The 26351-nt window shown below is 36.6% G+C and overlaps 1 protein-coding gene across 8 annotated transcripts in view; it reads right to left on the reverse strand.

Annotated features, from left to right (window-relative positions):
* Positions 1 to 509: 509 nt before the first annotated feature.
* VEZT (vezatin, adherens junctions transmembrane protein) overlaps positions 510 to 26351 on the reverse strand; it is a 61116-nt gene continuing 35274 nt past the window's right edge. For 3 of the 8 annotated variants that reach the window (XM_029953791.1, XM_029953789.1, XM_029953794.1), the window contains 8 exons: positions 23945 to 24220; positions 21163 to 21300; positions 16944 to 17091; positions 14563 to 14894; positions 11869 to 12062; positions 7087 to 7187; positions 5277 to 5484; positions 510 to 1551 (listed from right to left, as the gene is read on the reverse strand). In XM_029953791.1, coding sequence (XP_029809651.1) covers positions 1031 to 1551; positions 5277 to 5484; positions 7087 to 7187; positions 11869 to 12062; positions 14563 to 14894; positions 16944 to 17091; positions 21163 to 21300; positions 23945 to 24220 — 1918 coding nt within the window. In that variant the 3' untranslated portion in view covers positions 510 to 1030. Of the gene's footprint in view, positions 1552 to 2318; positions 2636 to 5276; positions 5485 to 7086; positions 7188 to 11868; positions 12063 to 14562; positions 14895 to 16943; positions 17092 to 21162; positions 21313 to 23944; positions 24221 to 26351 lie in introns of those variants that run through there. The other 5 variants (XM_029953790.1, XM_029953788.1, XM_029953793.1 and 2 more) reach the window with 3 other exon arrangements.

Genomic DNA, 26351 nt, shown 5'->3' on the forward strand with positions numbered 1-26351 from the left:
TCCTGAAAATATCACATTTTGATAATGCAATCGTGACAGTGGACAATTTGGAAAGCAGCCTCTTTTAAGAGGTAGTTATAAATGAAGTACTAAGGAGACAAGGATGCTTTCCAGGAAGCAGGCAGGATGTTTCCAGAATCTCACTGAGGTGGACAGGATACAGCCTCAGGCTGGAAATCAGCAACTGAAATGATCCGCTTGTATTAACGGCACCCAGTTATCTGTAGGCAAATAGATACAAAGAACTTTCTGCAAAGTTGGGGTTGGGGCCTTGGACTACAGGGATCTTACTTTGACATCATCTCTTTTAGTTGTATCAAGAACATAAGAAAAACACAAAAAATAATCGAAAGGCTAATTTTTAAAACAGTACAATTACTTCTTTTAAAGATTATTAGGACATTTTAAAATTAACTACCAAATACACGTATCAACAAGGAAACATAAAAAACACGTCATAATCCCAATACTTTTGAAAGTTTTTAGTTCCAAACCCCAGTACACATTAATTGTATGAATTAACTTTTTTTTTATTCAGAACCTGTATCTTTGTTTTAAGACTGGTATAAACAAAAATAAAATACAAACAAGTTGTTATTAACATAACAGCTGCAGCTATGAACTGCAAGAATACAGTAAGAAGGAGTCATACTAAATGTTAGTGTTCTTGCAACAGAATCATCCCAGTCATTTTATGGTAGCAAATTCTGGCAAGAAATGATATATTTGTTTATTAAAAGTACCTAAAGAATTTCCAAGATTGATCAGCTGTGCTGCCAAAAAAAAAAAAGCAGTTTATTCAAAAGAGCCCTTACCTTTCTCTTATTTTCCTAAAAGATTTGCCATTTACAGTCAACTACTATTTTCAGATCAGTTGTTCAAACCAGGGTTCCTGCTGTAAATTCACATCTTAGCTTTATATATAGTAAACTTAACACTCACTTTCCCTTTCTAGTGGATTATCTAGCCTTGAAGCTAAAACACTTGTGTAAGAGCAATAATTTAAAATCCTCCATGTAAATCTTGGTTCCTACTTCTCTTGTACCTCATTTTCATTTTCTTGTACTATTTGTTCTTCCTCCTCATCACCAAAAGTCTGTTCCTGCATGGTGGTAAAAGAGAGAGATCTAGCAGCCACTTCTGCAGCAAGGCCAGCAGTGAAGGTAAAATCCGGTGACAGCTGGAGCCGCGCCAGCCTCTGCTTAATGGAAGGCTGGAGTGAGTCCCCGGGAGCTGGATGGGCAGTGGGCAGGGACAGGCTCCCTACATCCGCCTGCCGGAATTCCTCTTCACTCCCACACTGGGAACACACTCTTTCTTCAGCTCCTTGGAGGAAGGCTTCATTTGCAGAATTGTCCTTATTGTTACCATCTAGAGGGTTTTCACATAAATACTCAGTCCTACTACTTATTTCATTGTCAGCTGTGGAGGGTTTACTATTTTCCTCTTCAGTATCATTTTTACCAACTGTCCCCATATCTGAATCCACTGATGGTTCTGAATTACTTATGGGTTCCACTGGGTCTACAGGAGACAAGGATTTCAACACAGCTTCAAAGAAAAAAAAAGAAAGAAAGAAAAAGAAAAAAAAAGAAAGAAAAATAATAACTAAGGACCCAGCAATGATTTAAACTTTAATTTAAACTTCCAGTAGTTATTTTTCTAATAAAGAACAATAAATAAAAGCTAAATAAACCTTTCTATGAAATCTATATAAATTGGTAAATCCAGAGAACTTTGTAAGACATAAAAAGCCTAAGAAATGAAATGAGATAGGGTTTTAGTGAAGATTTTAAAACACCTCACACAGTGTCTTATCCAAAATATTAAAGCAGCGGTTCTCAAAGTGTGGTTCCCGAACCAACAGCATCAGTTATTTGGTAGAAACGCAAATTCCCAGGCCCCACCCGGACCTACTGACAGGCAAACTGTGAGTGAGGACTGGCTGTGTTTACAAGCCCTACTCTGGACTCGGATGCACACTGAAGTCTGAGAACCATCTTATGAAAGAATAAGCAGCATGGTTTTTACTGATATGCCAGATAAAAGACCTAAAGTAATCCAGGTAATAATCATATCTTCAACATATATATATATATATGTATATATATTTACAAGTTAAAACAGTATGGGGAAAAAATGCACATAATCCAACTCACTGGCCAACCACCTAACAAGACCCTGATGAAAGTAAAGCCGTAACTTCCACACATTTTCTAATGTCACAGAAAAGTATAAAACAAAATAAAATCTGTATTCAAGATCAACTACTGTACAAAGCATAATACAGAAACAGTATATCCATACGGCAGAAGTTGTCCTTTCAAGGAAAATGAAGTTTTATTTAGCCCCTCTTGATGTTAGTAGGCAGTGGGTTGCTTGCTAGGCAGTCTCTCCTCCCAGTATGAGGGGTTAGTACAATACAATATATTAGGAAGCATGACGGAAGAAAAAAAAAGTGCTTCTTGAAGATCTGGCGTTTATTTAAAAAATAATTTGTAAAAGATGTCCATTTCCAAGAAACAGATCCCTAAGCTGCAGTAACTCCACTAGAGAAGCAGCAACAACAGAAAACAATGGCCACAGCAGGTTCCAGTGTAGAATATCCCTCTCTAATTCCATGCGGACTTTACCCCTGTAGGCAGAGATGAAAACAACTCTGGAAGATGTACTGAAAATTGTCATGGAAAAAGCATTTTATGGTATCAGCAGCTTTTTACTTATTTTTCACAAACAAAATCAGCATTACTGTGCTTTCTAATGTGAACTACCAAAGGCACATACCTGAAAAAAGACACATTTCTCTCATTCTATCTTTGCCTATACTGTCAGTTGGATAATTTTAAAGCTGTATGGAGAAAATACTCAACAATATAAAGGATACAAATGCATATACAATGCTATTCTCAGTCTTCATGTACATTTTTAGGCAATAAATCTAGTTCTTAGAGAATGCAACATGTATTAGATGTTGATTGATATTCCTGGTTATTGTTAATTAAATAGGGCAATATAATCTGTACACCTGGAGGAGCAAGTGTTAACACTGCTAGAGTGTGAGGCTCCAGGAGTACAGGGAGTTTTGTATCTTGATCTATGCACTAGGCATATAGCAGTAAACAGTGCCTCCGTAACTACTTGTGGAATGAATCTGCTGAATGAACACTGTGGGGGATAAGAAAGCCCCTACTGAAAGAGACTGTAATTTCATTATAGAGACAAAAACACTGAATGCATAGAAAACAACAGTCCCTAAAACAATACTCTCAATTTCTGATTCGTGCAGACCCAACATATGAACAAGCAGGCTGCAGGAACTCGTTACAGCTGCACCTGGTAAGTTTTAAATCTGCTCCATTATGTTGCTGCTCAAGGCTTGGTTACAATTCCCTGCAGTGCCCCTCTGGTGTGAGGGTCTGTTGTGGTGGGAGAGGTAGCAGGGCTGGAAAGTTAGAGGACTCATGGAGGAGCAACTGGTAGAAAGGACAGCTTGGTGGAGAAGAGAGAATTCTTGGTAAAGAGATCAGTATGTATGTTTTTATTTTTTTAAGGTTGTTTTTTTTTTAAGTAAACTCTTCACCCAATGTGGGGCTTGAACTCAGGATCCCGAGATGAAGTTGCATGCTCTATCGACTGAGCTAGCGAGGCACCCCAGCATGAATGTTTTTCATGAATAAAAATAAGCTTGTAGAACCACAGTCTAATTAGATAAATACAACCAGAGGATATCTATATTAGAAAGAGTGATAAATATAATTAAATAAGATGGACTCATATGATAAAGAGGCTTGAAACCAGGAAAAAGAGTTTAGATTTAATAGAGTAGGAAAGGAGGAACCACTGTAGGTTTTAAAGATAGAGAGCTATCGGGGAGCCTGGGTGGCTTAGTGGGTTAAGCATCTGACTTTGGCTCAGGTCATGATCTCATGGTTTGTGGGTTCAAGCTCCAGGGCAGCCTCTCTGGTGACAGCTCAGAGCCTAGAGCCTGGAGCCTGCTTTGGATTCTGTGTCTCCCTCTCTCTTTGCCCCTCCCCACTCACGCTCTCTCTCCCCAAATAAATACACATTTAAAAAAATTTTTTTTAAAGATAGAGAGCTATTATCATTGTACTGTTTGAGAAAAATCTGGAGGCGGCCTGCAAGGACAGAAGCTAGCTTAGAAGCTTAGATGCCATCTTCTAAGGAAAACTTAGAAGAAAAAGGTACTGAAAACAGAAGTCAGCTGGGGCACCTGGCTGACTCAGTATAGCATGTGACTCTTGATCTTAGGGTCATGAGTTTGAGCTCTACATTGGGGGTAGAGTTTACATTTAAAAAAAAAAAAGGAAGACAGTTAAGAGGCTATTACAATATATGAGCGTAATTTAATAAGGACCTGGGCTATAAAGGGGACCAGTGGGAAGATGAAGGATGAAATTGAGAAAGGTATATCTGGACAAGGAAGAATGGTAGGGCTCCTAAGAGAAGAAACCAGAAACTTGAGGAACTTTCCAGAAGTATAGGTAATCATACACTTCTAGTGAAAAAGAGAATGGAAAAGGAAGGCATTTGATTTTGAGGTTTCACAGAAGTACTCTAAAATGGAAGAGGAATTCCGCTCTACCTTTTGGAAATCTACAGGAGTTAATTTCTCAACTAGAAATTAGCTAGTCTGATACTGTCAAGTATTAAGCTTCCCCTCATTCCTTCCCACACCTCCCATGAAATCCAACTAAAGAAAGGAGTGGGAAACATAAAGAAGCTTAATGCTAATCGTCAGGACTGTCAAATCATCCGATTTTGTCAATATCCAAGCATGGAGATGGCCTGTGCAGAGGCACCTCCTCGTCTCCCATCTACTAAAGGGTTCGAACCAACTGAGTAACCTTAACGATAGAGCTAACTGGCCTAGGTCTTAATCCATGTGTTTCAATGATGAATGCAGAGTTATTAATTTGATGCTTCATTGAGGCATTTATAATATCAACATAAAGAGAATTTCAAATTCACTAAATTTGAAAACATTCTAATTTATTCAACTCACTACCCATTCCAAAGAAAATTTAGTAAAACATCAAATTACTGATGAAGACGTTTGATTTCATATTCCCAATTTGATTATATACCTACTCTTCTATTGATCATATTGATTTTGTGTCTAGAGTGGAAGTACTATACTTGCTGATAGATCCCTAAAATTAAAGCTATAAGAATTATATAGCAAAAATAAGATTCATAATTCAAGAAAAAAGAATCCCTACATGAAAATAATCTTTTACTCTGAAGTCAGTGCTTACCGTGATCACTAAATAGAAGTTGCTTCCACTTTTGCCTTTCCGCCTCTGATGCTTTAAATCCCAGCACAGATTTTAATTCTTGGAGTACCCTCTTGGATTCTTCATGCTCACGCTTCTGTCTCTCTCTGTCTTCTTGAGACAAGTAATAAAAATCATCCTTTCTGAAATCACTGTCCATATCTATGTCATCTACATACGCTTCTAATTCCTGAAAATGAATAAAGAAAAAGCATTTCCCTTCAAGCAGACAATTTTCTAGTAGCATTCATTAACTTGTACCTACCCATCTCCAAGATTAAACAATGAAGACTCTGGGCACAGGTCACTAAAGCAAAGGTAGGCAAACAAAGCAAACATATTATTATAGATAAATCCAAATCTTAAAAAAAAATTTAGCAGTTAATAATGAAAGGGACTATGGATAAGCAAGTTTAATAACTTCAATCATTATTTTTCTGCTCTGATACCATCTAGTCAAGATTATAGTTATTAGCCAAAACAAATCAAAATTAGAAGGGCTGGTGGTTTGGGGATGTGGTCAGGTATATTAGTCTTCTTGTGGCTGATATTTGTGGTTCTTTCTGACTTCCCAGGAGGTCTGAACACTATTCCTAGAACTGGGGAATACCTCATCTTTTGGTTCTTCATATCATTAAGGCACAGACTAGGCTCCTTGCTTACCCAGCCTCCCTTGCAGTTATGATTCAGGCAAATCACTCGGGATCCTCTAATCTCATTAGATGTATAAGGATCAAATCTGACCCAGAAGTTTGTTATAAGGGAAGCAGACATCTTAAGGAATCCATTCTGGCAAGAATGGTGGCAGATCAAGTTTCCAGAAGTAGAGGTTCTGAAGGTAGTTTTTATTACTCAGGAATGATGGCGCAGTGACAATGTCTGCACCCAGTGACTTAGCAATGATGTTGCTAGAACTGGAATAGTTCTTTTGAGTAGATTTGGGGGTTTACACCAGCCTAGTTCAAACGTCACTATGTGGCTCTCAGAAATATTGTCAGTCATCTATTGTTTTTCTTAAAACAAATTTCTTGTTTGTTAAACTAAACAGAATTGGTTTCCCTTTGCAATTAAGAATACTGAGGAGACAACATGACTGAAGCAAACAAAATTTTCCTTAGCTTAGATAAGCAAAAGAAATCTTTGTAAGTATCAAATGAAATCATTAAAAAATTGTTTTTTTCTGTATAGTGAGGTATAACATACATGCCCAAATCCACAAAAGTAAGTGTACAGGAATTTTACATAGGTATATAGTATCACAGAAGGTACCTCTGCCAATGCATTAATTTTAATGTGTTTAATCACTTTTAAGTATCTAAGAAATAGACAGTAAGAAAGATACAAATAACATGAAAACTTGCTGGTAGGGGCACCTGGGTGGCTCAGTTAGCTGAAAGTCTGATTTTGGCTCAGGTCATGATCTCAGTGTTTATGAGTTCAAGCTCTGCATCAGGCTTGGTGCTGTCAGCACCGAGCCTGAATTGGATGCCTCCCCTCTTCTGCCCCACTCATTCTCTCCCTCCCCTCAAAAATAAATAAATCATTAAAAAAAACTTTACAAAAATTTGCTGGTAGATTCAGTAGATTCAAACTCTGGGTACTAAGAAGTAATGATTTGATATCAGTTCAATATATTGTGTTGTAATTTTGAAGCTCATCACAAACACAAATTTAACAACTTAGTCAATACTTATCCACACCACTTACAACGAAAGACAGGTAAGCTTTGTATGGGAAACTCTTCTTTAGAAGAGTTTTCTTTAGGGGAAAAAAAGCAGTTTTCACAGGTTACCTGCTCCTCAGGGATTGGGTCTTTGTCTGCAATGTGTAGAGTTGGCTGCGTCAAAGGTACCACAGTACAACGTGGGTTTTCACATACCATTTCGGGCGTGCCTTAAAAAGCAACAGGCCACACAGAAATGAGTGAACATCTAATTAAAAAAACACTCTTAGTACTAATATTTTGCCAATTTCATAGGCCAACTTGTTCTGATTATAACTTTCAATTTGTAAAGTATGTTTAAGTTAACAGTAATAGCAGTAGATTTACAATCTAAGTTAAACTCTGGGAGGAGAAACTTGTTTTCCTCCCCCTTCTTCACGTCACCACAGAATCTGGTACACAGCAGGTGCTCACTCTCTAAATACTCGCGAAACAAATCAACTTCTGTTCATGGCATGGGAAGTCTCAAGACAGATCATCACTCTTCCCCACAAAACATAAACTTCAATCTTACATTTCCCTTTTTATCCTCAGAAGTTAGAATTGGAAATGGGTTTCACAAGGAATAGCTTGAAAAGATCATCCAGGTGTTAACTTTAATTACTTAACATTGGTGTTTGGTATGTAATCACAGGGCTCTCATATTCCCATATCCAGCTCTCTACCTTTCAACATTACCTCTCTACTTAAAAAGAAGTAAGCTTCGGGCACATGGGTGGCTCAGTTGGTTAAGCATCCAACTCTTGGTTTTGGCTCAGGTCATGATCTCTCTCGGTTTGTGAGTTAGAGCCCTGTGTTGGGTTCTGTGCTGACAATGTTGAGCCTACTTGGTACAGTCTCCCTCCTTCTCTCTGTCCCTCCCTGCTCACTCGCTCTCTCTCTCTCTCTCTCTCTCTCTCTCTCTCTGTCAAAATAAGTAAATAAACATTAAAAAAAAAGAAGTAGGAGTTAGGGGTGCATAAGTGGTTCATTCAATTGAGTGTCCGACTCTGGGTTTTGGCTTAGATATGATCTCATGGTTCATGGGTTGGAGCCCGACATTAATCTCTGCGCTGATAGTGCAGGGCCTGCTTGGGATTCTCTCTCCCTCTCCCTCTTGCTGTGCTCATGCTCGCTCACTTACTCTCTCTCTCTCAAAATAAATAAATAAACTTAAAAAAAAGAAAGAATAAGGCTTCAAGCATCGAGATATCTACCTTTCAAAAGTAATGATAGGTAGACCAGGGTTGGGGGAGACTCCTGGCTGTCAAGGGCTAGTGTGGACAAAGCAAGCTGGACTGGAATGAGACAGAATGGGAAGGACTCTCATTAGGTGTCAGTCAGCAGTAATGTGGCTTAGGAGATAGTCCACATTGTCAGGTGATTGCTTACATGCAAGGCATTGAATAAATTAGTTAATATCGAAGATAATGAGAGCCAAGTTCCTCATGGTGGTACAAATATACAGGAGAAGGACAGAAAGAATTATGGATCTGAACTGGAGGTACTGGTGTGTACTTACAGTTCACAACATATATGGACAGATGTAGAAATATATAAGTATATATACATAGATATATTTCATTGCCCTCTGTACTGAAAATTGGCTATGAGCATACTTAGCACCCACATCTTAGTTTCTAAATACCATTTTTCTATTAAAAGGAATGAGGGTTTCTTGAAGACATGGCTGATTTTAGGGCTGGGGTAAGGAAAGTGTAAAGAAGTGATCAAAAAATGATCAATAAAGACATAAACCTTAAATGGGCTCCCTCTGGTCAAACTTTGTACAATTTGAGCAACAAAATAACAAATTATGATCCACAGAATAAAATAATCCATACGTCCATATTGACATAAGTGAGTAGAAAAGGGGGATGTTTTGCCTCATAATAGAATGCCAACTAATAAGTGTAAAAGGAAAAATGGAATTAGAAAACTACCATTTGCCAACCATCACAGTAATATCTAATTCAAGCAGGAACCACAAGTGGATGCTAAAACTAGTGGGTGAAAAAAATTTGAGCTTCTTTATTTTACTCAAAAAAATTCACTCTTTTTGTATATAATTTTATGAGTTTAGACAAATCAGTCATATCACCACCACTACACCACAACTAAGATATAGAACAGTCCATCCCCTCAAAACATTTCCTATGCCATTCCTCCCTCCACATCCAACTCCCAGTAACCACTGGAACGTTTGCTGTTCCTATTAAATTTTACTGTTTTAAGAATGTCATTTAAATGGAATCATAGACTATGTAGTGATTTGAGTCTGGCTTCTTTTGATTAACACAATGCATTAGAGATTCCTCCCTCTTAATGATGTATCAGTAGTTCATTTTGTTTTTTGCTGCTGACCAGTATTCCATTGTGTGGATGGATGGAACAGTTTATCTATTCCCCAGCATGAGAGAGAGACAGCATGAGTAGAGGAGGGTCAGAGAAAGAGGAAGACACAGAATCCAAAGACAGGCTCCAGGCTCTGAGCTGTCAGCACAGAGCCTGATGTGGGGCTCGAACCCACGAACCGTGAGATCATGACCTGAGTTGAAGTCGGACGCGTAACTGACTGAGCCACCCAGGTGCCCCTAATGAGTAAATATTTGATGAGGAAAGGATATTTATATAACCTCAAGGTATATTTTTAAAATAAAATACTTATCAAGAAAGACAAGAAAAGCTAAATGCCATGTATAATCTGAACATATAAAATTATTATTGGATCAATCAGTGAAATTAGAATGGGATCTGTGGATCAGAGAGCAATATTGTATCAGTGCTCATGTCCTGAGTTTGATGGCATATTGTGGGTATGTAGGAGAATGTACATTTTTCAAAAATGCAACCAGAAGATTTAGGAGTAATGTGGTCTCATGGCTGCATCTTACTCTCAAATGGTTCAGAATAATACCATCAAAAGAATTTATACACAGATACACAAGGAGGTAAGGGCTTTTGTGGTATTGGTTGAGCATCCAACTCTTGATTCTAGCTCAGGTCATGATTTCATGGTTTGTGAGTTCAAGCCCTGTATTGGGCTCTGCATGAGTTTGCTTGGGATTTTCTCTCTCCCTTTCTCTCTAGCTCTCGCTTGCACGAGCATGTATGTGCACATACTTACTCTCTCTCTCAAAATAAATAAATGAACATAAAAAAAGAGCTAACAGCTAAATCACCTGCTTCTTAAAAAAATCATATACATATTTTATTCAAAGTTGTATAACCATGGCCACAATGAGCATTTTACACAGAAAAGTTTGAGAAATACTTGATCTTAATTATCATTATCACCTATAAGCAAAAACCACATATAGAGAAAATAATGGCTTATTACCTGCCCAATGATTTGGAGACACATTTAACAATTATGTTTAAGTGACTAAGATTCAACATCTGAGTATGCTGAGCGGAGGGATGAATGGGATGTGTCTTTAAATACCCAGTGGTGTTCTGAACGCTTCCATTTAAGGAAAATGTACTCAAAAGCTCTAGACTTAAGTCATATCAGAAAGTTTAACATGCATAAATATTTGCACATATTAAAAATCCTTGGCTAATTTATCCTTTGAAAAAAAAAATACTTGCCAATTACATTTTAGATATAAAGGAAATCTATTGGTGATGTATCAGTATTTAGCATGTTAACATTTCCTTTGAATAAAGTTAATACTTTCACTATAAAAAGACTTATTCAGCTTCTTAAAGACATTAAAGTATTACAGATCTAGCTGTAAACAAAAAATGACTAACAGGATGATAAAGGATTAATCATCTTTGCCAGCAATACAATTTCTATTATAAATCTGATTAATTTTATCATAAAGGTACAAGGGATAAACATGGTATTGGTTGGTAACACAAGTTCAGAAATACTTATAATGCCAAATACTTATAATGAATTAGTGATTAGTAAAAATGGGTCAAATTAAAGCAGTTTTGCAGAAAATTTCAAGATTGCCCATTTGCTTAGCATACAAGGTATTCCAATGTTACCATTAAATAATGTCACTTAATACATTTTAGACCCATTATAACAAATATCAGTGCCACCTATTATGGCATTTATTTAGTATATATGAATGACTAAAGTATTTTATCTTAAAAGCAAGATTCAATTTCTGGCCCCTAACTATCAAACTCATTATTTCACTAATGGAAAAAGAATTCCTAAAAGTTCTAATAATAGAATACTACCTATTAAAATCTATTCCTTCATTTAAGTTTATTATTATTATTTTATTTTTAATGTTTACTTTCGAGAGAGAAAGCACGAGTGGGGAACGTGCAGAGAGAGGGAGACACAGAATCGGAAGCAGGCTCATGAGCAAAGAGCCAACGCAGCGCTTGAACTCACTAACTGCAAGATCATGACCTGAGCCAGTCAGACACTTAACCAACTAGCCACCTAGGTGCCCCTCACCTTTTTTAAAAGGAGACATATCATTCAGAGAACTTTCAAATTACATTCACTTATTGTTTACAAAGTAAGAGCCAGACTTTTTATTTTTTACTTTTATTTTTTTAACGTTTATTTTTGAGAGAGAGAGTGAGCGTGAGCATGGGAGGGTCAGAGAGAGAGGGAGACACAGAATCAGAAGCAGACAGCTCAGAGCCTGACACGGGGCTCAAACCCACGAACTGTAAGATCATGACCTGAGCTGAAGTTGGATGCTTAACTGACGAGCCACCCAGGCGCCCCAAGAGCCAGTGTCAATTGTACGCATAGGATCAACTTTCTTTTAGTAAATTACGAAGTTTTGTCATGTTACTTTCATCATGGAGATGAGAAATCTACTTAAGAAAATCCTACTGGAGTGGAGTAAGCATGTCTGACAGGTGTGTATGAAAGGGAGCAGTCATTGGTACCTTTTCTATCTGTGTTTCTCCGGAGCAGTCGGTCCACTTGAGAAATGGCCTCTTCCCAGCAATTGTTACTTGCCTGAACATGAGGCTGAATCACCTTTAACTTTTGTTCTAGGATTTGGTAAGATTCTGATACTAGTTCTTGTGTTTCTTTAGTACAAACAAGCTTCTCAAGTTCATCTTCAAGAATTATTACCCTGAGTAAGAAAGAAAAACAAACTGATTTCTAAAATATTAAGTGGAAAATTTATAACTCACAAGGCTTATTTAAGAAATAATGTTAAAAGATAAAGTTCTGGAGATAGAAGGTGGTGATGGCTATATAACAAAGTATATTTACTTTATGCCACTAAACTCGATGCCTAAAAATGATTAAATAATAAATTCAATATTACATATATTTTATCACAGTGCTGTAAAAAGCTTATAAAGAGTATCACTATTTATTCAACAATATTTCTTTTATATATAGGAGGCATTTTATGAGCTGAAATGATAAATTAAGTTCATTTCATATTTAGTAGGAAAAATAGCTAAATCAGGGAAATTATACATATATATCATATATAATACAAAATCATACTATTATTTTTATATTATATATATTCATATAAATTATATAGATTTATATTATAACTAACATTTTACTTCCATTTACAGATGAGTAATTAGGTACAGACAGTGGAAGAAACTTGCCCAGAGTTATACAGCTGTTAGCTGTAAATATGGGCTGTCTAAGCCAAAAGTATGAGACCACAGGAAGATAGTGTTACAAGAATTCAGAAGAGGGGAAGGTGCTATACCAGCTAAGGGTACAGACCGGGAACAGCTAAGGAAAAGGTACTTTTGAGGAAGCACTGAAGGATGGGTAGAACTTGAACATGTACAAAAGATGAAAAAGTTCATTCTAAATGGTACATGGAAGAAGGCATTTATGCAGTTTGAAGGAAAAGAATGAGAAAGACTGAAAGGCAGACAATAATAGAGTTATAGCAAATTCTTTCAAAAGAATGTTTTATACAGACTTTAGTCTATGCTGCTGTACTCTGAAATGAGTAGAGATTTTTGGTTAAGGGAGGAAGCAAATATCTGCCTCAGGAACATTAATCTGGCAGTAACTCTCTGGAGGCAGGGAGAACAGTAGTATCAGCAACTGAGAAGCGCAGCAGGCACAAGGGAGAAGGCGGAGCGAAACACAGAACAAATGTCTAGACAATACTTCTAAAAATTTTGTGTAGCAATGTTATGGAGCAAGTCAGAGATGATGGTTTGTGACTGGTATACTCTGTTTGAAAGGTGACGTATAATAGAATATTATATAGAATATTTCATTTTTAAACTGGAAACTTCCTTCCCATGCATAATCCACAATCTCTGCCCAAAGCACAAAGCCCCTCTTGTTCATGTCCATCTAGGGCAGCCTTTCTCCCCGAGCCATCTTCCCTCACTCTACTGCCCGCCTTTATGTCCTGTGCAGTTCTGATACTACTGGCAAAAATCAATTCTTTAGAGATTCTAGCTTTGCCTAATACAACCTTTCCACTGAAATTTTTCCCCGGCAAAGACCCGACCTTTGCTGCCCACTCAAGTAGGGATTGCCTTATCTCCCATATTCCCTGTGGGAGACAAGACTGAGTCAGGTCAGCATTCATTCATCTGCTTTCTTAGGATAGCAGCTAGAGACTAGAGACCGCTGGAACTTCCCTGCCTCTCAGCTTCTAATTTCCCTCGGGCCCTAACCTCTATGGCAGCCTTATATACCTCAGACCTTGAATAGATGGGTGAAAACTTACCTCCTCAAAATACCTCTCTCACCTTAAGTTCCTATTCTTATTCATCATATCCTTCCTCACTCCAGTGAACTAGCCCTTTGATTTTATTTAAATTTCAAATGCTTTTGACTTATTTTGTTTTTATCTTACAAAACTGATTCCTGCCCTTCCCTTCTACTTCTTACCTGGTATCCAGGGTCGAGTACATTAACTATAATCTCATCGACTCATTCAATTCCTATGACCTTGTTGATTACGAACACAACATGAGCCCGATCATCCATCTGATCCAGTCCTATACTACAAGTATCTGTTATAGAAACATTTCACTGGAGTGACTGGACGCTACATTTGACCATGGCAGAGTACCAGTAATACCAGGCAAATCAGAAGATAAACAAATATAAACTATGGACCCTGTATTTTACTATTCAACTGGGACCAAAAAGTTGGTCTTCTGATACAGGAAATGTCCAAGTCTGCTTTATTTCTTAAAATTGTCATATGTTATTCTATATATAACAGTACCTCTTACAACTTACTGTCCAGTGCTGGCAGACACTTTTCTTAGGCTGCAGGCTCCAGTTTAAGGGCCCTACTTAAAGAGAGTTAAAACAAGCCCCGTCTTCATAAACATCGCCATTTCAGCTCTCATACAGAACGAACACCTGCTTTGTCCTATGTTTCTAGGTTTTCAGCTGAAATCAGACAAAGTGAAAACTATAAATGCCCCCCCCCCCCCCAAATTATGGTGCTTACAAATCATTCTTTCTCCGCTACATTCATAGCTATAAACTATCCTTCATGCTGCATGTCTCAATTTTGCTGCTACTTTCTAGTTGGGACACAAGCCAATCATCACAATGGCACAAGAATGAAGCTTGCTGATCATGGGGACATTTTCTTATTTGGCTTCTAAACTTACTCATTCAGCAATGCCTTCAGATGGAGCTGAAAGCTGCGTACTGCTGTGTGAACGTTATTCAGTTCTCTTGACTTCTGCTGAGTTTTGGATAAACGCTGCGGTACTGACTGGTGCTGAGTTTCAAAGTAACGATAAAACTCATAGCTGCGTTTAAGCTCTTCCAAACAGGCCGAATGAGCATGAGGTAGACCTTGAGTCACGTCAGATAAAATACGATGAGGCAAAAGTGCTGGAGTAAGTAAGGGCCCAGGAGGTGAATTCGCTGCAGAAAGTAACAGGGCTAACCGTCTGAAGAACTCTGAACTCTGTGCTACCCAGAGCTGAAATAAAACCTAAAAAGAAAAAGGGACTACATCAATTTAAAAAAATTGATCAAAATTCAAAACAAACCACAAATTTGTTTATCTTAACTTCTGGTTAAATTTCTCACTTTATCCTAAGTAATGACTATGGCTGAGCTTGAACTAACCCTTAAGACTGGCAGAGAATGTTAGATCAAATTATGTAGTTATGACACATGGGACCTTCTAATACCAATATAGCATGTAATACCAGTATATATTTTAGAACAGTTCTATCCCAGAAAAGAAGTGTTGATAACGAGATACATGTTTTGTAAGTGAATATTCCTTGATGAATTATTTGCAAATTTTACACCAAGTAGAAAAGAAGACGGTAGGAATAATGGACCTAGAGAAGTCCAAAGAAATGAGTCAGTGATGCATCCAGAGCTTAGGATTCAAAATTATACCATTTTGGCCTAGGAAATAGCTAAGAAATAACATAGGGGTGCCTGGATGCCTCAGCTGGTTAAGTGTCTGACTTCAGCTCTGGTATTAATCTCACAGTTCATGAGCTCAAGCCCTGCTTTGGGTGAGCCCTGCTTTTCTCTCTCTCTCTCTCTCTCTCTGCCCCTTTTGTGATCTCTGTCTCTATCCCCCCACCCCTTGTGGGATTCTCTCTCTGCTCCTTCTCTCTGCCCCTTGCTCACTTGCGCCCTCTCTCTTTCTCAAAAACAAAAACTAAAAATAAACTATTGGAATCTTACCACATACACTGTTTTTCCAACTTGTTTTATTTTGTTTCTTCCATCATACAATTTTTCTACTACTAATTCCAAAGAATATACCAATAAATCTCATATCACTTTAGTTTGTTTCCAATATTTGCTGTAATATCATGAAAATACTTTGAGTATATTCTGAAAATTTATCTTTAAGCTTAAGATTACTGAAGAACACATATCTTTCTGAAGATTGGTATTAACTGCTAACGTGAACCAATCCATATATACTTTTATTAGTAGTGTGTGATGTCTCCCTGATCTTCAGATAATGGATATTATCAACTTTCAATATCTTTGACAAAATGTCTATTTATTCTAATGAGATTGAATTGGCTATTTCTTTTTTTTTTTTTTAGAGGGAGAGAGGGAGAGAGAGCATGTGTGAGTGGGGAACAGGGGCATAAGAAGGAAAGAGAAAATCTTAAGCAGCTCCACGCCCAGCACAGAGCCTGGCACAGGGCTCAATCCCATGACCCTGGGATCATGACCTGAGTCAAAATCAAGAGTTAGACGCTCAACTGACTGAGCCACCCAGGCATCCTGAAACTGAATTGGCTATTGCTAGTTTTTCCTTTGTGAAGCCAGTTAATGAACCTGACCTATCTCGTCTAGGTTTTACATAACTTAGTCCTCTTTATATAGAAAGAATTATATCCACCTTTGTTAAAAATCATGGCAATTTTTTTCATTTAGAACCTTAATTCTTCTATAGTCAAATATATTCTTTTTTAAAAAGTTTTTAATGTTTAATTTTGAGAGAGAGCGCGCGCATGAATAGGGGAGTGGCAGAGAGAGAGGGAGAGATAGAATATGAAGCAGGTCCAGGCTCTTAGCTGTCAGCACAGCCTGATGTGAGGCTTGAACTCACGAACTGCAAGATCATGACCTGAGCTGAAGCTGGTCGCTTAACCAACTGAGCCACCCTGGTGCCTCAAATATATCTTTCTATGTAGATTTTCCAAAGGAAGATATAGATCGTATACATTCTTTACCCATGTTTGTTAAAACAAAGTCATAAAGTCACTCATATTGGTTTTCTATTAATGTAAATTCACTTATCTATAAATCTGATTTAAGACAATATGTGCTTACAGTAAGAATTTTAAGTATTTTGATATCAAAATATAAGGATCTCCTCATGCAATCTTTATGATGCCATCAACTTTTAAAGACAGTTTCACAAACATCAGGAAGGCTATTCTGATGACAGTCAGCAAACAATAAAAGGGAACAGGCGTCCCATTTACATTCAGATAGCACAGGCATAATCTGAGTGCATCTATTCTTCAGCCCTTTCTTTCCACAGGCAGATTACCTTCAAAGCAGGCAGGCTGAAGCCATCTGTAAGATTATGTGCTTCCTCTTCTGAAATCTGCTCCTCACTGAGGCCCAGGCCCAGCTCCTTAAAAGGCACCACACAGATGTAGTTGGTTACATTGTCACTCTCAGAGTTCAGGGGGTAGGTTAAATTAGGTTAAGGCTTTTTATTAGAAGTATAAGGGGTACGTACAATGAAATCATCCAAAATTACCTGTGCTCATCTTTATCTGAACTTTGACTGGAGGTGATTAATGTCCATTAAAAAAAAAAGAAACCAATCTTAAAATCTACCATATTAACAAACCTCAGAGATCTTACTACCAGTATACTTGTGAATAAAATATCTTTGCCTCTAAACAGTTAAAAGTTCAATTCTTTACAAGTGCTAAAGTGCAAACTTCCTTATTTTTGACAAATACCTTTTGAAACTGTACTGAGTACTTCACAGTACGCTGGCTCAGGCCCTCACTCACCACAGTGACTCCTTCCCTCGTCCTCCCCGCGTGCAGGCTGCAGGATGCCGCTGGCACTCAGCCTGCTCAGACTGCTGCTGTTTCCCCTTTCCTCTTCCTCATGAGCATCTATCAACTTAATATGTGATTTCCGCCCCCTTCAACAGTTTTTGTAAAGAATTATATCCATACAATGCCTAATATTGAACTAAATTTTTATATTTCCAGCATACTCCTATTTGGTCACATAACAATATTTTAATATAGTGCTATAGTAAATACATATCTTAATTTAGATATTTTGTATCTCCATCTGTGAGATTGGTCTAGTTTTCTATTTATAATACATGTTTTGGTATTGCAATTATAGAATCTTCATAAATAAAATGATGTAGGGGAGGCTTTCTAACCTTTTCTATGGTATGAAATTGTTTTTTTTTAAAACTATAAAACCACCTTGACCTGGTAGTTAAAATTTCATTTATTCATTTAGTTTTCAAACATGTAATATACCCACAGAATTAAAGATTCATAAGGTATAAAATTAATAATGTATGAAGAGTACTGTAAAAACAGCTTCCTACCCCTGTCCCTTGGCCACCCAATTCTCCTAGCTGAAGGAAAAGGCAATCACTGTTATTAGTATTCCTCAAGATAACCTGTGCATCTCTCTCTCTCTTTTTTTTTAAGTTTATTTGTTTTGAGAGAGAGCAAGAGAGCAAGAGGGCGAGAGAGAATCCCAAGCAGGCTCTGTACTGTCAGTGTGGAACCAGATGCAGGGCTTGAACTCGCAAACCATGAGATCATGATCTGAGCTGAAACCAAGAGTAGGACACAACCAACTCAGCTACCCAGGTGCCCCTTCTTGTGCATCTTTCAAGATACTTTTTATACATAAGAGCAAACCCAAATATAAATATGTATGTGGATATATACACATATACATTTATTCTCTCAGATGTACATATAATCTCCCATATATACAAATAGTCTCATGTATGTGTGTGTGTGTGTATATATATGTATGTGTGTATATACATATACACACACTTTTACGCACAGTGGAAAGGTAGTATAAATAATACTGTGCACTTCATTTTCTTTTCAACAATTTGGATATCATTCCATATTAGTGCATCAAGAACTTTATCATTTTTCTATACTTGCAAATTTTCCATTGTTTACATAAAACCAGGTGTTTTCTTTCTTTTCTTGTAAGTTTATTTATTTTGAGAAAGAGAGAGGGAGGGAGAGAGAATATGTGGGAGAGGGCAGAGAAAGAGGGGGACAAAGGATCCAAAGTGGGGTCTGTGCTCACAGTAGAGAGCACGATGTGGGGCTCAAACTCACCAACCATAAGATCATGACCTGAGCCGAAGTTGGACACTTAACTGACTGAGCCACCCAGGCGCCCTCAGGTGTTTACTTTTTTAAAAGTTGCTGCCACAAAATTGTATGTACCATCTCCTTATAATTTATTTTTTCCATATCTATGGTTTTGGCTCTGTTCCCATTACTAATTTTGAATATTTGAATTCTTTTTACTTTGACCAGACATGTGAGGGTTTATATTGATTGCTCTTTTCAAAGAAATAGTTGGTGGATTCTTTTTATTTTGTTTCCTTAAGGTTCCTTATGTGGTAAATATGTTCTGGTTCCTGCCTACCTCTGAATGTCATCTCATGCCCCAACTCCCAATGTGCTCCATTCATGATGGCCTTTTTGCTATACTCCAGCAATGCTAAAATAACTCCTATCACAAGATCTTTATACTCACTGGTCCATCAAACTGGAACATGATCTTTCTCCTCATTCAAATCCTTTTTAAAAAAATTAATAATTATTTATTTTAATTTTTTGGTGTTTATTTATTTTGAGAGACAGAGTGAGTGGGGGAGGGGCAAGTGAAAGGGAGACAGAGAATCCCAAGTAGGCTCTGCAATGTCAGCACAAAGCATGATATGGGGCTTGACTCCACGGAACTGTGAGATCATTACCAGAGTCGAAATCAAGAGTTGGACACTTTACCAACTGAGCCACCCAGGTGCCCCACAAATCTTATTTTAAATGTCAACTCTTTGGGAAGGCCTTCCCCTATCATCCAATCAAACGCAGTAACTCACCAATCACTGTCTATTCTATTCTGCTGGGTTTTGTACAACAGATAAGTGAAAATCTCATCTGTTCACTTTTTATTCATTATCTCATCCACAAGAAGTAAGAGCCATGAGTACAAAGATCTTGCTTGTCTTGTTCAGTGCTAAAGTGACTGGCACAGGAAATTCATAGATTTGCCATCTTTGTTAGGTTACCCCTTTCTGCTTCCTTACCCCTCACTAAGCTACAAGTACTCTGAGGCAGGGGCCCTGTCTACTATGTGTACCATCATATATCTAGTGATTAGCATACCACTTGACACGGAGTTTATTCTTGATACTTACTGAATGAGTAACTACTTAAAGTTCACATGCCATACTACCATAACTCTATTTTTTCCCCATATCTTTGCTTCATTATACTTGAATGCAGACTTTTATTATCTTCAAGGTCAACTCCTTGAAAGCATTCTCTGACCCCACAGGCCAAGTATATCCTCCTGCTATGCTGGAAGGCACCCTGGGCACTTCTATTTTATTACGAATTCCAGTTTATCTATCAAGCATACTCAAAAGTCTAGCACATAGCAGGCGGCTATTAAGGAAGTGGGGGAATTGAATGGACAAGTTTGACTAAAATTAAAATGCTTTCAATTTCCAAAGAAGTAGTAAAGTACAGTTAAAAAAAATATATATATATAGAAAAGGTTTTAAGTCATAAGACCTATAGTCAAGATACAACTTCACCTCTTACTAGTTGTGTAACACCAAGCAAATCACACACGATGGAGATTTTATTCAGCTTTTTTTTTTTCATAAAATGGAGATAAGATCTAGCTGGAAAGGTGTATATAAAGATAGAATAAAGCACTCTGTAAACGTTAAGCATGATATTTATCAGTGCTACAGTACCCCAAATACTGAAGGTTCAAAAAAGTATTTTTGTGCTCCATTTACTCATTCTATGAATCTTAACTGAAATAAAGATCCTATACACCTTTATTTACCAAGTAACAGAGCTAATTTCCTGATTTAGTAAATTTAAGTGACAGACTTATTGTCATGCAGTCTCTAAGTGTTTATTATACACCAGACACTGTCTAAGCACTTTATATGCACTAGCTCATTTGATTCAACAAAACCACAGGAAGAGTATGTTATTACTGCCATTTTTAAAAAGAATAATGCAAGGTATAGTAAGTTAAGAAACTTGCTTAAGGTCACCAGGGCAGTAATTGATAGAGCCAATATTTAAACTTAGCCAATCTGACTTGAGAGCTTCTGTTTTTTGAAAGGGGAAAGATTTCCTATTATCAGTTTATTTCCATGTCATAACGCCAATTTGCATGTCCAGTAACTTTTAAAAATGTCAGACCTAGCAAAGCCAGGTTCTTCTGACTTTATTCTTTAGACCAATAAAGGTAGGGCTTTCAAGTTTTTTCCTTGTTGAAACCGGGCCACACGGGAACAGAAAACCTTTCTTCCTGTCTGTTAGTGTTATTCCCCCTAGACCACATTTCCAGTTTTAATAGAAGCGATGATGGAAATTAGCTACAAAATAGGCAATCTCAGTTTACACTCAACTTCTACAGGATGCAACTATACTATCTATACATTCAGGACTCTGGAAGCATATTTATTCTTACATGTAGACAGAAAAGGATATTTTTTCAGCATATATAGGGTAGCGAGCCTTGCTGCTTGAAAGTTGGCTCTTACGGTTCTGTAGACAGCTTTCCGAAGACCGAGGAGATGCTGGCTGGGCTGCTGTCCGGCTTTATTAAGTGGGCAAGCAGCACTGACCCTGTCAAGCAAACTTGAAAAGTAAAATGTGATACAACTGTACAGGTGTCCTAAAGGTTTTGTTTCCCAAATCCACAATTCCATTCAACTTAGAAAAAAAAAACCTCCCTTTTCATGGTTTTTATTAGAAAATGATTGTAAATATCCCAACTCAGGTCTCATAAATAGCCATTTCCCTGATATTATATATAGCCCCCCTCTAAAAAAAGACAAATGAAAAATTAAAATCTCAAAGAGTAAAGGCTTTTTCTGATATGGGAAAACAATATATTTTAGTCAAAATATGGTAGAAATGTACAGTACTTATGTAAGACATTGCAACTTTTGATAGAGACACTGTACCTGCTAAAATATACTAAAGTGGTACTACTTTACACGTAGTTTTTAAAACCTGTATCTACAGTAAGTATGAAAACTTTAGTTAGAAACACTTTTACATTCTTAATATGCATTTACATATGTTCATCACTCATATTTTTGGTCACTGTACAGAACAATGAAACACTACATAGAAATACATTCTGTACATTCATAAAAGTAGGGTAAAATGACTTACCCACCTGCTGCCACTGGCACTTACCTACTCAAAATGAAGTAGGGGACGCAGAGAGATAACAGGACCAGTGGCCAACAGGGGAATGCAAGTAGAAAGGCAAAGGAAGGGTTACTAGGTAGTAGCATAGCTACTCTCCAAACTGTTCAAGAGGAAGCACATTTCATAGTACTTTCCAAAAGATAAATGGGGAGTACCTACTTGCAACAATGATGTACAATATATCATGCTTTTATAAATGAAATGAAGAATGATTTCATATTACATAGCTATTGGGTAATAGTTTTTTCACCTAACCAGTAACCTCTCCCAACAGCAAAAGAAAATATTAAAATTTATAAACTTCTTATACTATAACCACAAATTTGAAAAACAAGATGTCTAACTCAAAACTTTTAAAATGTTAAACCAGACTATAATGTACTCAGGCATTAAAAATCTAAACCAAAACAAAACAAAAAAACCAGAGGACAATGACAGATAGGCTTATTTTAAAATGAGGGAATGAGGCAAAGAATGTTTAAATTCTTTGCTAGAGAGGACAAATTGAGGCAGAACAAAACAGCACAGGTTTCCAATATATGGCACTATACTGTGTGTTCCATTTTACTAATAAATCAATTTTAAAGATAAAAATATTTCTAAAAACATTATGATTCAAGACTAATTGTTACTCATAATTTTTCTCAATCCATTATCTAGTTAGATGGAGACAAGTCAATCTTTTTCAACATTTCTTTTGCCTGACTGCATGTCAATGGATAGGAATCATAATCTGGAGGTAAGTCATGTGTAGCTGGCCCATTTTACCTCTTCGTGCCAATTCTAGACATAATTCTATAACGTAAGTTGGAAAACGACAAAAAGCAAAGAATCCTCTATATGTGCCTAAGCATTAATTGGACACAGCCACTTAAGCTAAGGCTTCTCAGTAAAATACTGTACAAATCAAGAATGATAAGGAGCTATTACTTACTTAGCATTGTTTTCAACTTTTAAAATCTAATGTTCAAACAACATGTGTTATGCTCTATCAACAAGTAGATTTTAACTACAGTAGAAGGACAAATATTAACAGAAAACTATTACATTTTGAAATAAGCAGAAAGAGAAGTTATAAAATCTCTTTTCTGTCTTGGGATTGTTTAAACCCTCTTCTACTGGAGATTCTTTCACTTCCCTGTTGCATGATTTTCCAGAGACAGCTTTTCCATGAGACTGTTTAAGTGCTATTCTAGAGCACAGCAGAGTGAAGAACGAGACGACTACCCAAGGTTCTTCTGCTCTCCCTTTTCGTGATTTTCCAGATATAAGTCATAAAGAGTAATAATCATTCTTCACCATATACTTACTTTCTCCCACTACAGACTGCAAAGGTTATAGGAGTTAAATAAATGATTAAACATACTACAGTATAACTGTCACTTGTTAGTGTTCAGGCAGCCTAGTGGACTGGAAACCAGCTCTAGAGGCAGATGGAATGGACCTGAACGTTCGCTCTACCGTGTACTAATTGTATGTTCTCGGTTGTAGACAAGATTACCTAGCATAGTATTTGGAACATAATTGGTGCTTAATAAATATAACTATTCTTTTTATAGAGAATAAATATCCTATATATCCTATACCTTAATATTTAATTAAGACTAGACTAGATTGGGGAATATTTAATTTCCTGTGGGAATGTGAATATTTGCTTGAGATTCTGAGAGTATTAGTGCCATAGTACCTGCTAGAGTGTGTGGCAGAGAGTAAAGGAAACAAGCATTTGTTGGGTAATTTTGCACGCCAGAGTCAATGTTAGGCTCTCCCTGTAGTAACTCATAAAAAAAATCACATGATAATACAGAAATAATTATGATTCTCTAAGCTCTTTGGTTTCTCAAAGTAGATAAGCAGAATCATACTACATATTAAATCTAGCATATAATGTATTTACTCCTTCACAGTTAACAGACTTTAAAAAGTGCTAAAGAGAAAACTTACTTTTTTCTGTAAATGCAACACAGAAATGAAAATAGGTAATAAATATTCTAATTTAACTATGCAGTAGAAAAGAAATTTTTAAAAAATAAATGAAATATGAACTCACAGTGTAAATCCTCTGGAAATGACTTCAGTTTCTTGAATGAGACGTAAAGCTTTTCTCACAAGGTTAGTAAAAGCTCGGCTATTTGTTGCCATATCTTCTAAATGGACATTGTATTTTTTTAGAGCTACTTGTAGTTTAGCTGTCCTCCATAATCTCAAAGCTCTTATAATCAGATAAACAAATAGGATCACTCCCCATATCAGCCAGGAAGATACAATCCACCAAGTGGGAAGCATAATGAGCAAACTAACGAAGGCAAACAGCACTGAGACATCCCTATAACAGAGAAACCAAGAAACACGATATCCATCAGACTAGAGAAAGATGTGTTACTTTAGTCTGTAATTTAGGTTTGCTAAAATAGGTTAAATGCTAGTAGCTTCTTTGTAAAGTATGACTTAAAAAAATAACATTTAAACAAGTAATGTGAAATAGTTTAAAAACAGCAACTAACTACTGGTGCTTAGGTATTAAAATCTAAGCTAATTAATTTAGGTAAAGAATGTAAGAAATAGGTGTCTTCTGAAATGGCTTTTTATTTGTTTAAGATATGGACTCTTCTAACCTAAAAACGAAGTACAGAGTTTAATGATGAATGGATAAAGAAGATGTGGTTTACATATACAATGGAATATTATTTGGCAACAAGAATGAAATTTTGCCATTTGCAGCAACGTGGTTAGAACTGGAGGGTATTATGCTAAGTGAAATAAGTCAGTCAGAAAAGAACAGATATCATATGTTTTCACTCATATGTGGATCTTGAGAAACTTAACAGAAGACCATGGGGGAGAGGAAAGGGAAAAAAGCTATAGTGAGGGAGGGAGGCAAATGATAAGAGACTCTTAAATACAGAGAACAAACTGAGGGTTGATGGAGGTGGGGAGAGAGGAAAATGGGTGATGGGCACTGAGGAGGGCACTTGTTGGTATGAGCACTGGGTGTTGTATGGAAGCCAATTTGACAATACATTATATTAAAAAATAAATAAAATCCAATTTTACCAATTTAAAAGTAAAAATAATTCTTACTAATTTTTAATACTAAAACACATCTTAATATTAAAATATTATGAGTTTTCCCAAAGTCAGACTTTACAGAGAAATAAATATCTCAAGAAAATATAAGCATTTTTCCAATTAGAAATAATATATACTTGAGTAATTGTTTCAATAAAGTCATCTAATTTAAAAAACTTTTTTTTTTTTTTTTTAGTGTTTTATTTATTTTTGAGACAGAGAGAGGCAGAGCATGAGCGGGGAGGGGCAGAGAGAGAGGGAGACACAATCTGAAGCAGGCTCCAGGCTCCGAGCCTTCAGCACAGAGCCTGACGCGGGGCTTGAACACACGAACGTGCGATCATGACCTGAGCCGAAGCCGGACGCCTAACCAACTGAGCCACCTAGGCGCCCCTAAAGTCATCTAATTTTAAATAACCATCATCATAAATCTGGAATACACATACTGCAGCCAATAATATGCACATACTTTGTACTCTTTCACTGCTTTAACTGAAGTAGAAGTGTGTATGAAATTTTTAAAATTTAGGCCTATTACAAATCTATAGACTAAAACACATCTTTTAAGCAATGAAGTCTTTGATAAAAATGTATTAAGAAAGAAGTGAATATAGGGATATGTGTCTTAGGATATCCAAAAAAACAACATCAATAATACTTGAAGACAGTTATAATCAAATTATAAAGAAAGTCACATATAAGAATGCTCCCTAATAAATATTTACCTGCACTAATTTCCCTTGGAATCCTTTACTTTCAGGTGATATTGGTAATATCATAAAGCAAAATCTTATCCTATACTTTCATGCATTAATAGTGAAGTCTAAAAGTAACTTATAGACCTCAGGGTTGCTTAATCACAGTTGTGGCTAAAGAAAACTTAAAAGTTAAAGCTGTAAAATTCTTTAAACCCCTGGTTCCTTCTAGCAGTTCCCTGCATTCTTAGATTTGTAAAGGATAAGATTCTTTACTCCATCACGATGCTGAGTGACTAGAGATTTGGAAGACATACTCTGCTACCCCTTAAAATATGAAACATTTGTCAACATGGTAAGACAGATAAATTCAGAACACTGAGGCCAATGTTATGTAATCGCCTATATAACTTGAATAGTTCAAGCAATAATTTTGTTCACTTATTAAACTCATACTTTAAAGTTCAGTTCTGTGTGTGTATACATATATGTGATTATACACATAAATAATATATAATATATATCTACACCGTATATATATGTGTGTGTGTTATATATATTTACATATATATATATATAATTCTTTTTTGATATTCGTGGCCTGGGACTTCTGCATTAGACTCTGATACTTCAAGGAAAGTTTTTAGGACTGAATTGTCAGTCTATATTCCCTATGGCTTCTCAGCCAACAAA

This window comes from Suricata suricatta, chromosome 10 (assembly GCF_006229205.1).
Source record: "Suricata suricatta isolate VVHF042 chromosome 10, meerkat_22Aug2017_6uvM2_HiC, whole genome shotgun sequence".
Taxonomy (NCBI): domain Eukaryota; kingdom Metazoa; phylum Chordata; class Mammalia; order Carnivora; family Herpestidae; genus Suricata; species Suricata suricatta.